At 37.1% G+C, this 16,498-nt stretch overlaps 1 protein-coding gene across 1 annotated transcript in view; it reads left to right on the forward strand.

Annotated features, from left to right (window-relative positions):
• Positions 1-16,205, forward strand: part of SPHKAP (SPHK1 interactor, AKAP domain containing) — a gene marked incomplete at both ends in the record, with an annotated part of 46,518 nt that extends 30,313 nt beyond the window's left edge. Inside the window, 6 exons of the mRNA XM_083364942.1 lie at positions 212-3,935; positions 9,178-9,351; positions 10,780-10,866; positions 14,557-14,606; positions 14,694-14,878; positions 16,062-16,205. Of these exons, the coding sequence (XP_083221068.1) occupies positions 212-3,935; positions 9,178-9,351; positions 10,780-10,866; positions 14,557-14,606; positions 14,694-14,878; positions 16,062-16,205 (4,364 nt within the window). The remainder of the gene's footprint in view (positions 1-211; positions 3,936-9,177; positions 9,352-10,779; positions 10,867-14,556; positions 14,607-14,693; positions 14,879-16,061) is intronic.
• Positions 16,206-16,498: the final 293 nt, after the last annotated feature.

A 16,498-nucleotide genomic window follows, 5' to 3' on the forward strand; every position in this document is an offset into this window, starting at 1 on the left:
TATGGAATGATTTGTTCTATGATTTTATGAAACATGGAAAGAGATTTTTAATAACCTGCATGTCATTAAATATCATTCAAAATATCATCCATGAGAGAGATATTTGATCATTCTGAGTGTGATTTTCTTTCCTTTTCATCATACTTGGAAATGCCCACTAGTCAAGGGACTGACTGCTTTTGCAAGTTAATGTATTGTTTTTCTTTTCCAGGTGATGAAAATCTGAATCTTACAGCTGAATTCAAAAAGTATAGAGAAGAAGATTGTGAAGACTTGCATTGCAAAAAGGCCCAAGTGCCCTTTTTTCTGAAAGGTAGTTGCCTTAGCCATGATAGCACGGCTTCTACTAGAACTTCAGAGTCATCTGAAGAAGAATATAATAGTGAAGCTGAAGACAGTGTTTTACAAACTGTAGATGAAGCCATTAAGCAGCTTAATTGGAAAGTTGGAAAGTTTAATACAACTGGAAAATGTAAGCCACTCTCTAGTGTTGTTCAGAAAGACCTTTGCAAAAGTGATAACAATCTATCAGAAAATGTATGTTTGACCCTAACAACTAAGGAGGATGTGATTTTATTGGATGATCTAGCTGCAGGACAAAATAGTCATTTGGACATGTTAAATTGTAGAGTTGAAAAAACACCTCATCCTCTCATTCAAAATGATCAAGCTCCTACAGGTCAGTTCGCTACAAATTTGGCAGAGTCTGTCCTGCAAGATGCATTCATTAGATTGTCTCAGTCAACTTTTACCAAAGAAACTGCCCTCAGCATCTCTGTCAGCAACCCCTTAACTTCAACAGCATGTGCAACACAGAATGAAATGGTTTGCCGGTCATGGAATGTACTTCCAAAAATTGTTATTGTTCAGAGTCCAGATGGTTCTGATAAGTCTGAGTGGCCTGGGTCTAACTTTCCAAGCTTACATCCTTGTTCTGAAGTTGAACGTTCTTCTGGTACAGATTTTTTCCAAGACAATAGTCTCAGTAAAAGTACTCAGAGTACTTTGGAAGTAGCTTTGGCTTGTGCAGCTACTGTCATTGGTACCATTTCAAGTCCACATGCTGCAGAAAAGCTCAGCGAACAGGAATGCATGAGCTCTGCAATGACTGTGGATAATCATGAAGTCAAGGGAAAAACTTCCCAAAGTACCAACAGTAATTGTAACTTTATGGATTACTCATTTCCACCTGCCCTTTCACACATGGCTCAAATGACAAATGTAGTTGCTGCTCATGGACTTGGTGGAAAAAAAGATATCTATCCTGTAACTTCAAGTGGACTCTTATCTGCAGCTGAGACATCAGCAGCTGTTACACTCCATTGTAGCATAGCCATTGGAAGCACTATGGAGAATCTGAACAATAGTATTGCACAAGTCTTGTTCAAAGAGGCATCTCTAGTATTAACCAGACCTCATGCATACAGAACTATAGGAGACTTTATGGAGTCTGTAAATGGAAAAATTGTTCAGGCTGCAACAAAGCCCTCAACTGCCTTTCTGGATGAAGTCATTGTTGATGAACTTGCTCAGAATTTGTCCAATATTATTCTGAGGCATTCTGTGGAGGAAGTTAGAAAGAAACAACGTTCAGAAAAGAACATAGGTGCATATTTAGAAAGCACACAAGATGTTTTCACTGCAACTGCAAATCAGCTTCTATTTAATGTATTTTACTTCACTTGCAAGAAAATGAATGATATTACACAGCTTAATGAGTGTTCAAGTACTTTCATTCCAGATACGTTTAACAAACAGGTAATGGAGTGCCAACCAAAAGAGACAAAAAATGTTGTATTGCCTCAGTCCTCAAGCTGCTACAATAATAAGCTCACCAGTAATTTCCATGACAAGGATGATCTACTCATGACAAATTTGGTGAACAATATCAAAGAGGAAATTGTGCCAAATTCCTTGGAATCTCTATCTACTGTCAATGCTCAGAGTTCACCCTCCAGGAAAACATCTTCCAAGAAAAGGTATTTGAAAAAAATTACAAAAGAATGCTGCAGACCCATAACTCCAAATAGCAATCACCTGAAGGCAGAACTCTATCCGTTTAGTGGCAGAGAAAAACTGACATCAGGCAGTGAAGGCAAACATGGCCTTCAAGAATTTCTAACTTCCAGTGTCTCCATAATAACAGAAAAACATGAAGAGCCCACACATGGTGCAGTGTGGCACAATGAAAGACAGCTTAGTGTACCTTTTTTGGGTAATCAAGGTATGCTGTCTACCCGACCTCTGGTATATTTAATGCATCCAGCAGATAAATACTGCATAACAGATTTTGCAGAAGAATTGGCAGAAACAGTGGTTTCCATGGCAACAGAAATTGCTGCCATTTGCCTTGATAATTCAAATGGCAAGCAGCCTTGGTTCTGTGCATGGAAAAGAGGAAGTGATTATTTGATGCCCCAGGCTTTGCCATGTCGACCTATGAAAAGGAAAAAGGAAACCCAATCCAGTGGCTCAACTGTGAGAAAACATAGACCACCTAGACTTAGCGAGATCAAAAGAAAAACTGATGAACACCCTGAATTAAAAGAATGGCTTATGAATAGAGTAGTGGATGACTCAATTAACCTTGATGACACCCTTGATTTGAGCAATAACATTGCAAATGAAGCAGCTGCTAAAATTATGAATTTAGCTGAGTTTTCTGTGGCTGATAATATATGGCAGAATCCAAACCATCCTCAAAATAGGCTCCATTGTGACCGATGGAATAGAGTCAATGCATCCAGCTGTGAAAGCATTCCTGAGGAGAACTTGGATTCTAAAGGGTCTGTAAATACTTTGGCTCTCATAAATTCTTTAGGACAGCCAATAAGCAGGACTAGTTCAGTCTCCAAGCAGTCTAGTTGTGAAAGCATTACAGATGAGTTTTCAAGGTTTATGGTCAACCAGATGGAAACTGAAGGGCGAGAGTTTGATTTATTACTTGACTACTATGCTGGGAAAAATGCAAATAATATTATAACATCTGCACTGCAACAAGTCACCAAAAAGAATGGCCACCTCAATGTAAAGCCAAGTTGCCCATCCAAACAGTCAAGCACCGAAAGTATAACTGAAGAGTTTTACAGGTATATGTTAAAGGAAATTGAAAAAGAACATAAAGAAAAAGTATATTCTACTAAGAATGCCAAGGAATGGAGCAGCAGTTTATTACTTCCTTCTCAACGATCATCTTTTTGTTTCAGACAATCTTCAGTCCCTGACAACAGATCCTCAACATCTAGGCTAACAGTAAATATGCCCATTAAGGCAAATTCATTAGATGGCTTTTCTCGTAGTGGCCATCGAGATTCCTTAAATGTCTATCCAGTCAACACAGCATCTTCTTCAGGACTCTGTAAATCAGATTCTTACCTGTACCAAAGATGTAGGACTGATCAGGTAACTGACATGCTCATTCATGAGACCTGGGCAAACTCCATTAAAGCTCTGATGTGCAAGAACAAAATAATTCAAGATAGTGGAGAGGTTGCACAGCCTGACCAGCATCCTTATGACTCTCCCCCACATGTTCAACAATATGCACATAGACTTGCTGCAAATATTGTTGAAAGTGGGAAAACTTTAATAGCCATCCACCAAGATTCCACAAAGAAAGATCATGTCACAGAAAGCAATTATATCCCATCAGGGATGCAAAATGATTCTAAACCATTTGGAGACAGAAGGTATTTAGATGAGAAAGAACAGCAGGCCTCATTCCCTGGATTGTTTTCTATAAAACACAGGAGCTCTTCTTGTCTCAGGGAAGTGCCTTTAATCCAGATTGAAACAGATCAAAGACAAGACTTTGATAATGCCTCAGAGCCTTTACATGGAGTTAATGTTACCTCTGGGAAAAAAAGAGATCTACTCAAAAGAAAACCCATAGATGCTGATTCAGGACAACAGCTAATTTCCTCAAAAAGCCATGGGTAAGTTTTGTTCCCCAAAAGAATGTAAGACTTTATGGCAGGCAAACATGCTGCTGCATACTCAGGTCTTGTTACAGATAGTCCTTGACTTACCATGATTCAGTGATTTTTTTGAACTTAAAATGAAACTGAAAAAAGTGAGTTATGATTGGTTTTCACACTTACAACCATTGCAGCAGCATCATGGTCATGTGATAAAAATTTGGGCACCTGGCAATTGGCTTGTATTTCTGACAATTGCAGTGTCCTGGTGTCATATGAGCTAGAATTGAAGGCTCGAATTGTTTCAATCATGAAGAAATTTATCATCCCACAGAAAACCTGGACACTTTACCAGTCTTCCCCAATTATTGTAATTGGTCAATTTCCACAATAGGGCCCTTAATTGATCCTGAAAACATCTTTTTTTTTTTAATGGAAGAAGGACAGATTATGAGAATTGCCATGCCTGCACATGAGATTATTCCTTTTAAAGAAATGTTTTTAAATTAAGTAAAATATTTATATATAACTTTCCTTTATATTTTTATGAACAACAGTAAAAACCAAGAACAGCAAACAAAATAAACAGGAGTTACTAATGTATCTAAAATTCATATAAAATACAGATTTAACCTAAAAGAGATGAACAGCTTTATTAATGCCTTAACAAATAAGGTCTTGCATGGTACTTAAAATTAATCCAAATAAACAGCCAGGAAAGCAGCCATAAAGAGAATTTTCAGAAGCTGTCACATTGCCACTGAATAGTTCCATTGTCTGATCACCACTCACCTCATATCAGATAGTGGATAAGGAGATGAATTGATCTAGCAAGAAAGATCACATTGCTTAAAACTCTTAATTACATTCTTTTCCTAATCTGTTCTTTCTCCCATTTTTCCATTCTTTTTTAATACAATTTTTTTAATTTAAAATATTTAAAAACTTTGGACATGGTGTAATTGGTCTAACATACCTTCTTGTCTTACATCATTTTTGTATGTTATATACATTATATAATTTATATACAATTATACAATATTGAACTTATCATCCACCTTATTCTAATATTATTTAAGTTCAACCTCTTGTATATCTCTATTAAGTCCTTCCTTTCTGTTCCCACCATAGGTAAAACTTGTTCCAAATTTTATAATACTCTGACTGATCTTTATTTTTTATTTCCAAAGTTAACTTGTCTATTTCTGTGCAAGCTCATATTTTGTTTATCACCTCACTCTCGTCAGGGGTTTCACTATCTTTTCATTTCTGGGCGAACGTCATTCTCGCTGCTGTGATGATATGTATTATTAAATATAACTCTTCTTTGCTAGGTTTCTCTTTTGTTATGCCAAGCAGGAAAAATTCTGATCTACATTCTACTCTCCGTCCTAATATTTCCTCTAGCCATGTCCGTATCTTTTGCCAATACCTTTGCGATTTATTACAGGTCCACCATACATGAAAATAGGTGCCTAATTCTTGGGAACATTTCCAGCAATTGGGGGATATTTATACATTTTAGCTAGCTGTGTTGGAGGAAAATGCCACCGGTAAAACATCTTATAAAGATTTTCTTTGTAAGCTGTGGCCAGCGTTATTTTTTTATTTCTATCCCCTGTCCAACATTCTTAGCCCATATCAACATCATTTCTTTGACTTGTTCTTCAATCATTTTATACCCCAATAACAATTTATACAATTTTCTTATTTGTTTCTCATCTGCCCCCAATAAGATTTTATCCAATGCAGTTTCTTGAATATTTATTCCCCATATCGTGTTTGTATCTGTAAGCCCTCCATTCCAATTTTATCCCTTGTTGCTCTAGTTCCTGTCTCAATTTCAATTCTCCCACATCATTCATAATATCTTTTTATGTAGTGCTATTCTCCAAATTGAACAAATTTGGGTAAACTATCGCTTCCAGGGTGGACAACCAGACTAGTACTTTTAATATAATTTTGTTTTCTAATTTTATTCCAAATTTTGAGTAGCACTTGTCTAATTCGATGGCTTTGGAAATGTTGATATAGCCCTTATCATTCCATAGGAATGTGTGCCAGCCTAATTGCAAATCATGGCCTTCTAAAATTAATAGTCTTTTATTCCTTAAGATTATCTACTCTCTAATCCAGGTTAACTCCGCTGCATGATAATATGTTTCCCAGTCTGGTAGTCCAAACCCCCCATTTTCTTTAGCATCCTGCAAGAGTTTCTTTTTAATCCTTGGTTTTTTCCCTTGTCATACAAAATTTAGTGTCAGTTTGTTCAGGTTCTCAAAAAATTTTTGATCTAGTTTTATAGGAATATTTTGGAACAGAAATAGAATTTTAGGTAGTACATTCATTTTTATGACAGCAATTCTCCCTAGCAATGAAAGGCTCAAGTTTCCCCATCTTTCCAGGTCATCTTTTATTTGTTTCACTATTTTGTTGTAACTGTCTTCTTTGATTGAGGTGCATCTGGCCGTAATAGTGATTCCCAGGTATTTTATCTTCTTAACTATTTGTATGTTCATAATCCTAGCCAAGTTTTCTTTCTGTTTATTCGTCATATTTTTAACAATCATTTTAGTTTTATCCTTATTTATTTTCAGCCCAGCAGCTTCTCCATGTTTATCTAGTTCTTCCAATAATTTCAGTCCCGATTGTTGTGCTTCCTCCATAATAAAGACCATATCAGCCGTGAATGCTTGGAGTTTAAATATTTCTTTTTTAATTTCCAATCCTTTTATATGCGGTTCATTTCTAATTATCCTCGTTAGAACCTCTAACGTCAGAATAAATAGTAATGGGAATAAAGGGCATCCTTGTTGTGTTCCTTTTTGTATTTGAAATTTCCTGGTTGCTTCCCCATTTATTATTATTTTAGCTTCCTGATTAGTGTATATTGCCCTTATTATAAATTTTTTACCCATATCCATATACCTGAGTTGTTGTCATATAAATGACCACTTAACATTATCAAAAGCCTTCTGAGCATCTAAAAATAGTAACACCATTTGTTGTCCACTATGTATTTTGTAGTATTCTAAAGTATCCAATATTATCCTAATGTTGTGTTTAGTTTGTCTTTTGGCTAGAAATCCATTCTGATCCACATGTATAAAGTCATTTAAAAACCTTTTTAATTGCTCAGGTATAATTGTTGTAAATATCTTATAATCAGAGTTAAGTAAAGATATTGGTCTATAGTTTTGGATTGATGTATGATCCATATTGTCTTTTGGGATCAGAATAATATTTGCCTCTGACCATGACTTTGGGATTTTTGCTTCATCTAGGACCGCATTAAACACCTCCAGTAAAGGTTGTCCTAAAATATTTTGTTGTTCCTTATAGATTTCTATCGGAAGGCCATCAGGACCCGATGCTTTATTATTATTTTTGTTTGTTAATGGCCGTAATCACCTCTGTCATCCTAATTTCTTCATTCAACATATTTTTAATTTCATCTGTAACTTTTGGTAGTGTTGCTTTTTTGAAACATTCCTCCACTTTCTCCTCCATTTCCTGGTTATCTTCCTTGTATAATTTCTCATAGAATTCCTGGGCTATATTTTTTTTCTCCTCTTCTTTATAATGTATTCTCCCTTTGTCGTCTCGTAATCTACTAATCCAACTTTTCTCCTTTTGTTTTTTCAATTTATGTGCAAGCCATTGACCAGGTTTATTTGTATTTTCTAAGAAATTCTGTTTTATACATCTTATCTGTTGTGCTAAATTTACTTTTTCTAAGATGTTACATTTGTGTTTAATTAAGTCCATTTGTTGTTTTACATTCTTTTTTTGTGGTTCTTGTTGGAGTATTGTTTCTAATCTTTTGTATTCCCCTTCTAGCATTTTCTGTTGTTGTTTTTTCTCCTCATTCTTTTTTGCCATATATGCTATAGCTACTCCTCTCATAACTGCCTTAGCTGTGTCCCAAAGATTTTGGACAGAGGTGTCTTCTTTTTTATTTTCTTTGAAGAAGAAGTCCAGTTCACTCTCCATCTTTAGTCTGAAGTCATCTTCTTTTAATATTGACCTTTGTATAGTCCATCTAGATGATTTTTTGGACCCTTTCCAGCTAAATTTTACGGGATTGTGGTCTGCCCAGGTGCTTGTCTCTATACACACATCTTCAACTTCAAAGTTAATTTCCCTTGACATCCACACCATGTCAATCCTAGACCATGAGCTGTGCCTATTTGAGTAATATGTGAATTGTCTTGCGTCACAGTTCCTTCTCTCCATATGTCCTGAATGTTTAGGTCCTTGGCCAATTTAAAGAAGGATGTTGGTAGTATTCTTCTTTTCCTTTTCCTGGTCTTGTTACCCTTGTAATCCAAATTATTACCAATAATAGCATTGAAGTCTCCTAACACAGAGATCTCGTCATAATCTATATCACGTATCTTTTTATGTAACGTTTTAAAAAACTGTTCTTGGTTTCCATTCATGGCATATATTTCTACTATCACAACTTTCCTATGATTTATTTCTACCTCTACCATCAAAATTCTACCTTCTCTATCTTTATAGATTTGTTTAGCTACGTTTCTCATTCACGTATAATACCACCCCCCTCTTTTTTTGTTGGTCTAGTGATACAAATATATTTCCTAATTTTGGCTGGTCTAACAGGTATTTTTGTTGTTCTTTTATATGAACTTCCTGAAATGCTATTATATCTTATTTTTGATGAATAAGTTTATTGAAGATTTTCCGTCTTTTCATTGGCAAGTTTAAACCATTAATGTTCAATGACAAAATCCTACATTCTTCTTCCTTTATTTTACTTATATCTGGGTCTTGTGCTTCTCATTGTGCGGATCTCTTTTGTTTCTTTGTCTCTGCCTTCATACTTATCTGTAGTCTCTCCAGAATTATTTCCTCTATCCTCCGTTCCTAATACCTTCCCTTCTATAGCCATCTGTCTTGCATCCCTTTCTCTTATGACCCCTCCATCTTTTTATGACCCCTCCATTCTTGAAGCAAACTGTACTTTAATTTTGCTCAACAACAATGGAAAAGATTATTGATTTCTCAAGGAGCAGAAGGAAATGGAAGAATAGGGGGTAAAGTAGTACCAACTCTAGTCTGCAATCCTTACAAGAGAGAATACCATTTTAGTTCTTCTAGTAAAATATCTGCCCTTCAGAAAGGGCAGTATAATTAGGGTCTAATGTTACTACAAGAGTGTTGAGAGTTGGAATTATTTCAGTTGTAAGAATTACAGGATAGTCTTATTTCATCAAGAACATTTTTTGTCAATCAGTTTGACAGTGTGTAGTTGCCCTGAATCTGAAGCCTCTGTGGACAATACAGCAGTGGAAGAGTTTCTAGTCCCTCTTAGCAGCAGTGAAGAAAGCACATGTAGCAGCTGGTGCCAGCTGGCAAACAATCCTGATGATACAAGCAGCTATTTGCAACTCAGCGAGAGATCTATGAGGTAACCTTGTCCTCTTCAAGCTATAAACTGCATAAATGTTTGGCTTGTGGTTTTCTCAAAATGAATTCTGCAAAAAGAGGTTTAATTTTCATACTGAGTTCCAGGAGACCTCATTACAGCTTTGGAAATCATGCAAATAAATTGTAATCTCATCCAAGGCAATTGTTTTCCATTCCCATAAGAAAAATACTAAGGGACAAGCTAATTAGTCAATCAAGCTCATTTTTTTCATTCCATATTTCTGACACATATATTGCATTAATACTTGAGTGACTTGCACATTGCTCTGCTGCACCAATTTCTCATTTACCATTAGGGTAGACATCTGAGTAGAAAATCTGGAGGAAAATATCGATTGTAAGGTGCCTTTTTCGGTGAAGCACTTCAGTCTTGTTACATGACTGTACCTATCAACAGCAAAGTTTCAGAATATGTGTAGACCTACATAGCTGTATTAGGCTTGAATGCCCAGTCTATAGAAATAATTTGAACGGTCTATTCTTTTTACAGATATTTTATTCTACTGCTCACTCACATTTTCTAAGTGTTTACATCTAAGCCTATGCTGACACAGATAGCATAGCAAAGTAAATAAATTCACAACTGTTTTAACACTTTCCTCTTCATAAAAATAATTTACCATTGCACTATTAGATCATTTGTCCAACAAAATTGAGAATTTGTATGAAGGGACTATTATTGTTTTCAGTTTTCACATTATGTGGCTCAGTAGTGCCAAAACAATCAAGTATTTGGAGCTGCAGATTGATATATCTGGCTGCCAAGTAGTGCTTCTTATTTTATAAGAGGTTTATGAGTTTCTGGAAGGATACTCAAAAGAATTATAATGTGAGCAGACTTAAAGTAGATTTGGTATAAACCTGCTAATTACTTGGTCGTTGCAACACGAAATAATTGGAACATGTATAAACCAATCATCATTAATCCAATATTATCAAGTGTTCATATCTCCTGTCAGCACCTTCAAAGCATTTTAAATGGTGCATCTCACACAATTTGCTACTAATATCACTTGACTCATATGCAAGCATTAATCTCCTTTTATAAAGGATGATTTGCTATCCTGGGCTGAAAAGTTCATCTTCAGTGGGTATATAGCTAGTGATATTAAGTACTACTAAAGAAAGAACTAAATTTATAGTATGTGTTTTGAAACACATACTATAAATTTAGTTCTTTCTTTAGTAGTACTTAATATCACTAGCTATATACACACTGTAACAGTTCACTTGCTTTCTCCACTTATTTTTGTTCTGTTAATAATGGTTTGCTGAGCAAACAAGAACTGCATGCCCTCATTCTAACAAATAGAAAAGTAGCAGTTCTGCCAGTCACTTTGGGTTAACATTGTGTTCAAATACATATTGGAGCAGACTAGCATTAATATTAACATTTTTGCATTCTCAGCAATGGCAACAGCAGTACCTCTAGCAGTCTTGGCATTATGGATCTGGAAATTTATCAGGAAAACATACCATCTTCTCCTGCATTTAAGTAAGTAGTATTTTGGGAGGGGGGGGTGTCATCCTACAGAAACACCATTTCATTTCAACCAAAATTCTTTCAGTGTGTACAATGTGACAAACTTTTCCAAAGCTTCATAGTTTATCTTGATGCTTTCCAGTTGCTGTTTCTTGCAAGTGACAATGTAACCTATAGTTGCTTATTATAAGTTTGATAATTACTGTTTAATAAAAATATCCAGCTCTTTCACATAAATATTACAATGCATTAAAATGCAAATTAACTTTCTGACCTATATATTAAATACATTGGCATATACAAATTCATGTCTACAATCCATGTATATTTTCCCTCCCAAGCATTATCATAGTATTTAAGGGTACATAGCTACTTTTGTTTCCGCTGGAGCTGTCTATAGTAATTAATATACATATACTTGAGTATAAGCCGAATTTTTCAGCCCACTTTTTGGGCTGAAAAATTCCACTTCGGCTTATACTCCAGTCAACAAAAAAACTTACCGAGGACTTGTGCGCGGCCGAGGCTTTGATGCTTCCGGGATCGCGCGCACCTCTCCCAAGCCACCGCCGTCCGGAGACCTGCCGAAGTTTGGGGAGGTTTGGGGAGGTGCGCGCGCACCTCCCCAAACCTCCCCAAACGTCGGCAGGTCTCCGGACCTCCGTGCCCTGCCTGCCTGCTTCTTTCCGCTGCGGAAAGAAGCAGGCAGGCAGGGCGCGGAGGTCGGGAGACCTGCTGACGTTTGGGGAGGTTTGGGAACCTCCCCAAACCTCCCCAAACGTCGGCAGGTCTCCGGATCTCCGTGCCCTGCCTGCCTGCTTCTTTCCGCTGCGGAAAGAAGCAGGCAGGCAGGGCGCGGAGATCCGGAGACCTGCCGACATTTGGGGAGGTTTGGGGAGGTGCGCGCGCACCTCCCCAAACCTCCCCAAACTTCGGCAGGTCTCCGGACGGCGGCGGCTTGGGAGAGGTGCGCGCGATCCTGGAAGCACCGAAGCCTCGGCCGCGCGCAAGTCCTCGGTAAGCTCCGGCCGGTCACTTGCTTCGCATCTCCTGAGGGAAGGGGGGCGACTGGAGCGGGCGTGTTTCCTCGCCTGCTGGGCACCACAATTTGCCCAGGGAACGCGCGGGCCCCGAATGGCAGCATGGAGCGAGGAAGCGTACAGCTTCCGAGAGCCGCGGCCACACAGGGTATTCCTGTGTATTCAGGCTTGCAAAATGGCGGATCGAGCCTCTGCTGGCGGCAGAGGCTTGCAGAGCGCGGATCGAGCCTCCGCCGGCGGCGGAGACTTGCAGAGCGTGGATCCAGCCTCCGCCGGCGGCGGAGGTTTGCAGAACGGCGGATCGGCTTATACTCGAGTCAATAACTTTTTCCAGTTTTGGGGGGTGAAATTGGGGGTCTCGGCTTATACTCGAGTCGGCTTATACTCAAGTATATACGGTAAATGCTTTTATCTAGCAACACATTTTTGTTTATTTTGAAGAGTGATACCAGATCAGCCCCAAATCCTGCACTAGGCAGATGGCAAAGAAGCAGGAAGCATTAGCACTTTTCCACTAGTTTTATTAGCTTAAACTTAAATCAGTTAGCAAGCAATATTAGAAATGAGATGTAAATAGCAAAAGATATGCAGAGAAAAAAATATCACACATGAAACTCTTACCGCAGCTGAGGTTTAAGTAATTTCAAAAAGAGCATGTCCACTGTAGTCCTAGAGACAAACTGATCTATAATATCCAAACCGGGGGCTATAAGTTGAAGTTCCATTTGCAAGGGAAAAAGTCAAAAGAAATCAGGAAAAGGAACCAGAGGAACGCAGGTCCAATAATGGAGAGTTCTTTCTAACAAAACAAGCAGTTTTGAAGCATGCTCTGTAACAGCCAGAGTTTCAGGTTTTTCCTAATGGTTAATTAACCCTGCGAAAGGCTTCTTCTTGAAGAGTCATGCCTATTCCACTGCTCACCTTTCTTTACCTGACTTTGACTGTTTGCTATCTGAACCAGCAGTCACCTGTACTGAGTGACTCAGGTGGCTGACTACCTATTGTCTTCCAAAGTGTAGGCTGAAAGTCTGCTGTGTCTCCTATTCAGCCTTATAATCATGAATTCATAACTGCCCCTATGGATTATTTTGTGCATGAAAAAGTGGAGGTAAGCTTATCTAATTTGTAGATGACACAAAACTGAGTGAATAGTTGAGCTTAGACTTGGAGAAATTTGAATTAACTTTAACTTACTAGAAAAAAAATAGCTGAAAATAACAATGAAAATTAGCAGAGAGAATTGCCAGTTCCTCATTTAGGAAAATCAAATGCCTTGGAATAGGGTGGTGGATATCTGACTTGACAAACTCAGCACAAGTGTGAAACTTGACTGCAAATTGAATATAAATTGGACTATGGTCTGGTTGGAAGAAAAGCCACCACCACTTTGTTCATTGCATTAACAAGTGTGATTTCCAAATATTGGGAAGTAATTCCACTTTATATTGCTTGGTCAAGACTGTCCATTCTGAGAGTAGCTATTAGCCCTCCTCTGCATTTCAAACACTATGAATATTAACATAATGCATTGCACTCATCTTATTGAGGATATCTCTTAGCAACAAATTAGGCTTGTTCAGAACAGAGTCAATTAATTTAAGATGAAGAGAAGCTGTTATTTTCAAAATGAAAAGATAATTAACATGGTGCACACATTTTTAACACATTTTCTTGTTTGGGTTCATTTCTATTACATTTCTCTAAAAGTATTAAAGCTCTGAACAGGTATATGAAATATGCTTATATAATCTATACCTGGAAAACGGAACCATTTATCAAAGAATGCCTACCACAATGATTATTAAATTCTTTTGCCTAATTACCCTTTTCCTGGTCGTTCAATAAGTTATTATCCTCACAGAAAAAATAAAAAATAAAACTAGGCTCTGTTGTTTTATACAAGGGTTCATCTAGTATCTCAATCCTGGAAACTCTTCATTCCAATAACCATATCCTATATATATTTAGTGTGTAATTCTAAAGGACAGACATGTTCAAGTCCAATATCATTCAATGGAATTAAAATCCAAACCTGCAAATGAATGAAGACAAATCAGAAACATTCTATACATCTTTCTGAATGCAAAAGTGGGACATTTATATTTATTTTTTGTATTCAGTTAATAAAGTTTAATACAATGAACATTTTTGAGTAGAATTGCAAAAATTAATTATCTTAAAAATCCAGCGTGCCTTAGCAATCAGCATTCAAATCCATAATACCCATTTCTTATACAAAGGCATGGAAAGGAATTCATCACCGAGGTTCAAAAACCAGGTAAGCCTTGACCATGTGCTATCCCCCTGAAATTTGAGGCTACATTGAGTTTTGCTCTAGATTTGCTGGGCATTTCTTTAAATATTTAAAATCCCTACCTAAGATTAATCTGAATCAGCATGCCTCTATTTGGTAGAAAAAAAGTAACTGAAGGGAGTCTAGATATGCCTCGCTTGGCAAGGAATTATCAAGGCTAGGTGCAAAACAAAAAAAAGCATCTCTCATTCCTATCACTGCTCTACCAATAGGCTTCTGTTAGTGTAGTTCAAGAAAAGTAACGGTTTTATTATGATGTATCTGAAGTAATCAGATTCTTGAAAGAATGAATGTGTAGTATTTGAGCCAAAGTTCCTTGTAAACATTTTTGTTTATTTGTTTCTTAAGTGATTTAACAGAAGGTGTTTTCTGTGAGAAACTACCAGAAAAGATAGAGGGTAAGTCATACATTATAAAATAAGACAGGGGAATTTACTTCATAAGCATCTGTCTCATGAAATAAAAATCATACTTTCACTCTTTAGAATGCACATCGGGGTTGACTGTTGAAACTACTAATAAACAGAAAGATCTCTTGGTGATAAACATGGACCTGGAACCAGAATATCCTGATGCAGAATTGCGTGCTACACTTCAATGGATTGCTGCATCTGAGCTTGGGATACCCATAATCTATTTTAAGAAATCTCAGGAACACAGAATTGAAAAGGTATTTGTGAATGGTTGGATAGATTCCATTGTTTAATATGCCACCACCCCTTTCTATGGTAGCCAACACAATATATAAGCAAGAAAATATATTAAATAAAATATGCAAACACACATCTAGCTAATAATGTACCCAAAAGGATATCCTATGTACCATTCAATGGAACAGCTTAGTCTTTAACAATCTGGGAAAGGCAAGGGGGACTAAGAGCAGTCTGTGTCTGAGAAATTCAGCATGTTCAGCATGGGGGCAATTACAAAGAGGGTATATTGTTCAGTTCCTACTCCATAGGCTTCACATCAGGTGGCAGCTCTCATTAATCCTTTCCAGAAGAATTCATGGGACAAACAAGATCTTGACATGAGTCATAGCTCTATAAATATTCAAGAGCTAAGTCATGATGGGTTATAAGTTTTACATATATCCTGCCTTACAAAGATAATGCTGCTGATGCTTAAGTGAGTTGCTCCAAGCTGCCAAAGGGCATTAGGTAAGAGGGAGCAGGATATATGTCCTCGGACAAGTGCTGACTCTTCGGCTTTGAAACAGAGATGAGCACCGGCCCCTAGAGTCGGAAACGACTAGCACGAATGTGCGGGGGAACCTTTACCTTAGTGTAGTATAGCAATGTGGCTAGTAGATTTTGCTCGTCTGAAGTGTAAAGAAAACAAATGTCAGAATGCATATTGATGCATATTAGAATAAAACATACTTCTCTAGGATTTTGTGCTGCTCTGTGATTGAAATAGAGATCCAGTATTGGATGTTTTAATTTCCACTGACAAAGACATTTTAGCTATTTTAGAAACCTACAACCCAGTTGATACCTTTTTATCAGAGTCAGCTCTACAGAAAATAGTACATAGCTTTTATTTTTACAATTTGTTTTTAAATAGTGTCCTCATTTCTACCAAGGGTCTCTTAATTCTTTAGTAAATGTATGTGGATTATTTGATTTGTCATTAATCATTAGCTGACTGATCAGTAGCAAAATATGAATCAACAGAGTGGATGTAAATGGTGATTATCAATCAATGACCATCAACTTAGGCCAGTTCAAACATGCACATTTGTCACAGCTGTTTTCACTAATTAAACTGTGAATAAACGTGTACTAGTTTAGATCTCTTAGCTTAAAAGAAAAAAAGAAAAAAAACCTTGTCTAATTTTTTTCTTCTTCCAGTTTTTAGATGTTGTGCAGTTCGTGCACCAGAAGTGCTGGAAAGTGGGTGATATCTTTCATGCTGTGGTACAATTTTGCAAGCTCCATGAAGAAAGTAAAGAGCCAACTCTGAGCCTCTTTGACTGGCTTCTTGAGCTAGGATAAAAACCTTCTTAAAGATTCTATTTGCATTTTTAATCTATTTTAAGCGGCAGTGATCTGTGAGTGGCTCTGTTTTATTCAAAATCTCAACATAAATAGAGCTGAAAATTATAAATTCTGCTGATTCATCATGACCCTGTTCCAAAGCAGTGCAAAGAAGGGAAGTGAGGAAGGAGGGCAGGGCAGAAAGAGAGAAGTGAAGAGCCAGTGTAAAATATTGCTACATGAAGGACTTTGTAGTTTTGAATGCATTCCTCTTGAAAAGAATAGGATATGCATTTAAATGACTGACGTTT

The sequence above is a fragment of the Vipera ursinii genome, assembly GCF_947247035.1.
Source record: "Vipera ursinii genome assembly, chromosome: 5".
In the NCBI taxonomy this organism is placed as follows: domain Eukaryota; kingdom Metazoa; phylum Chordata; class Lepidosauria; order Squamata; family Viperidae; genus Vipera; species Vipera ursinii.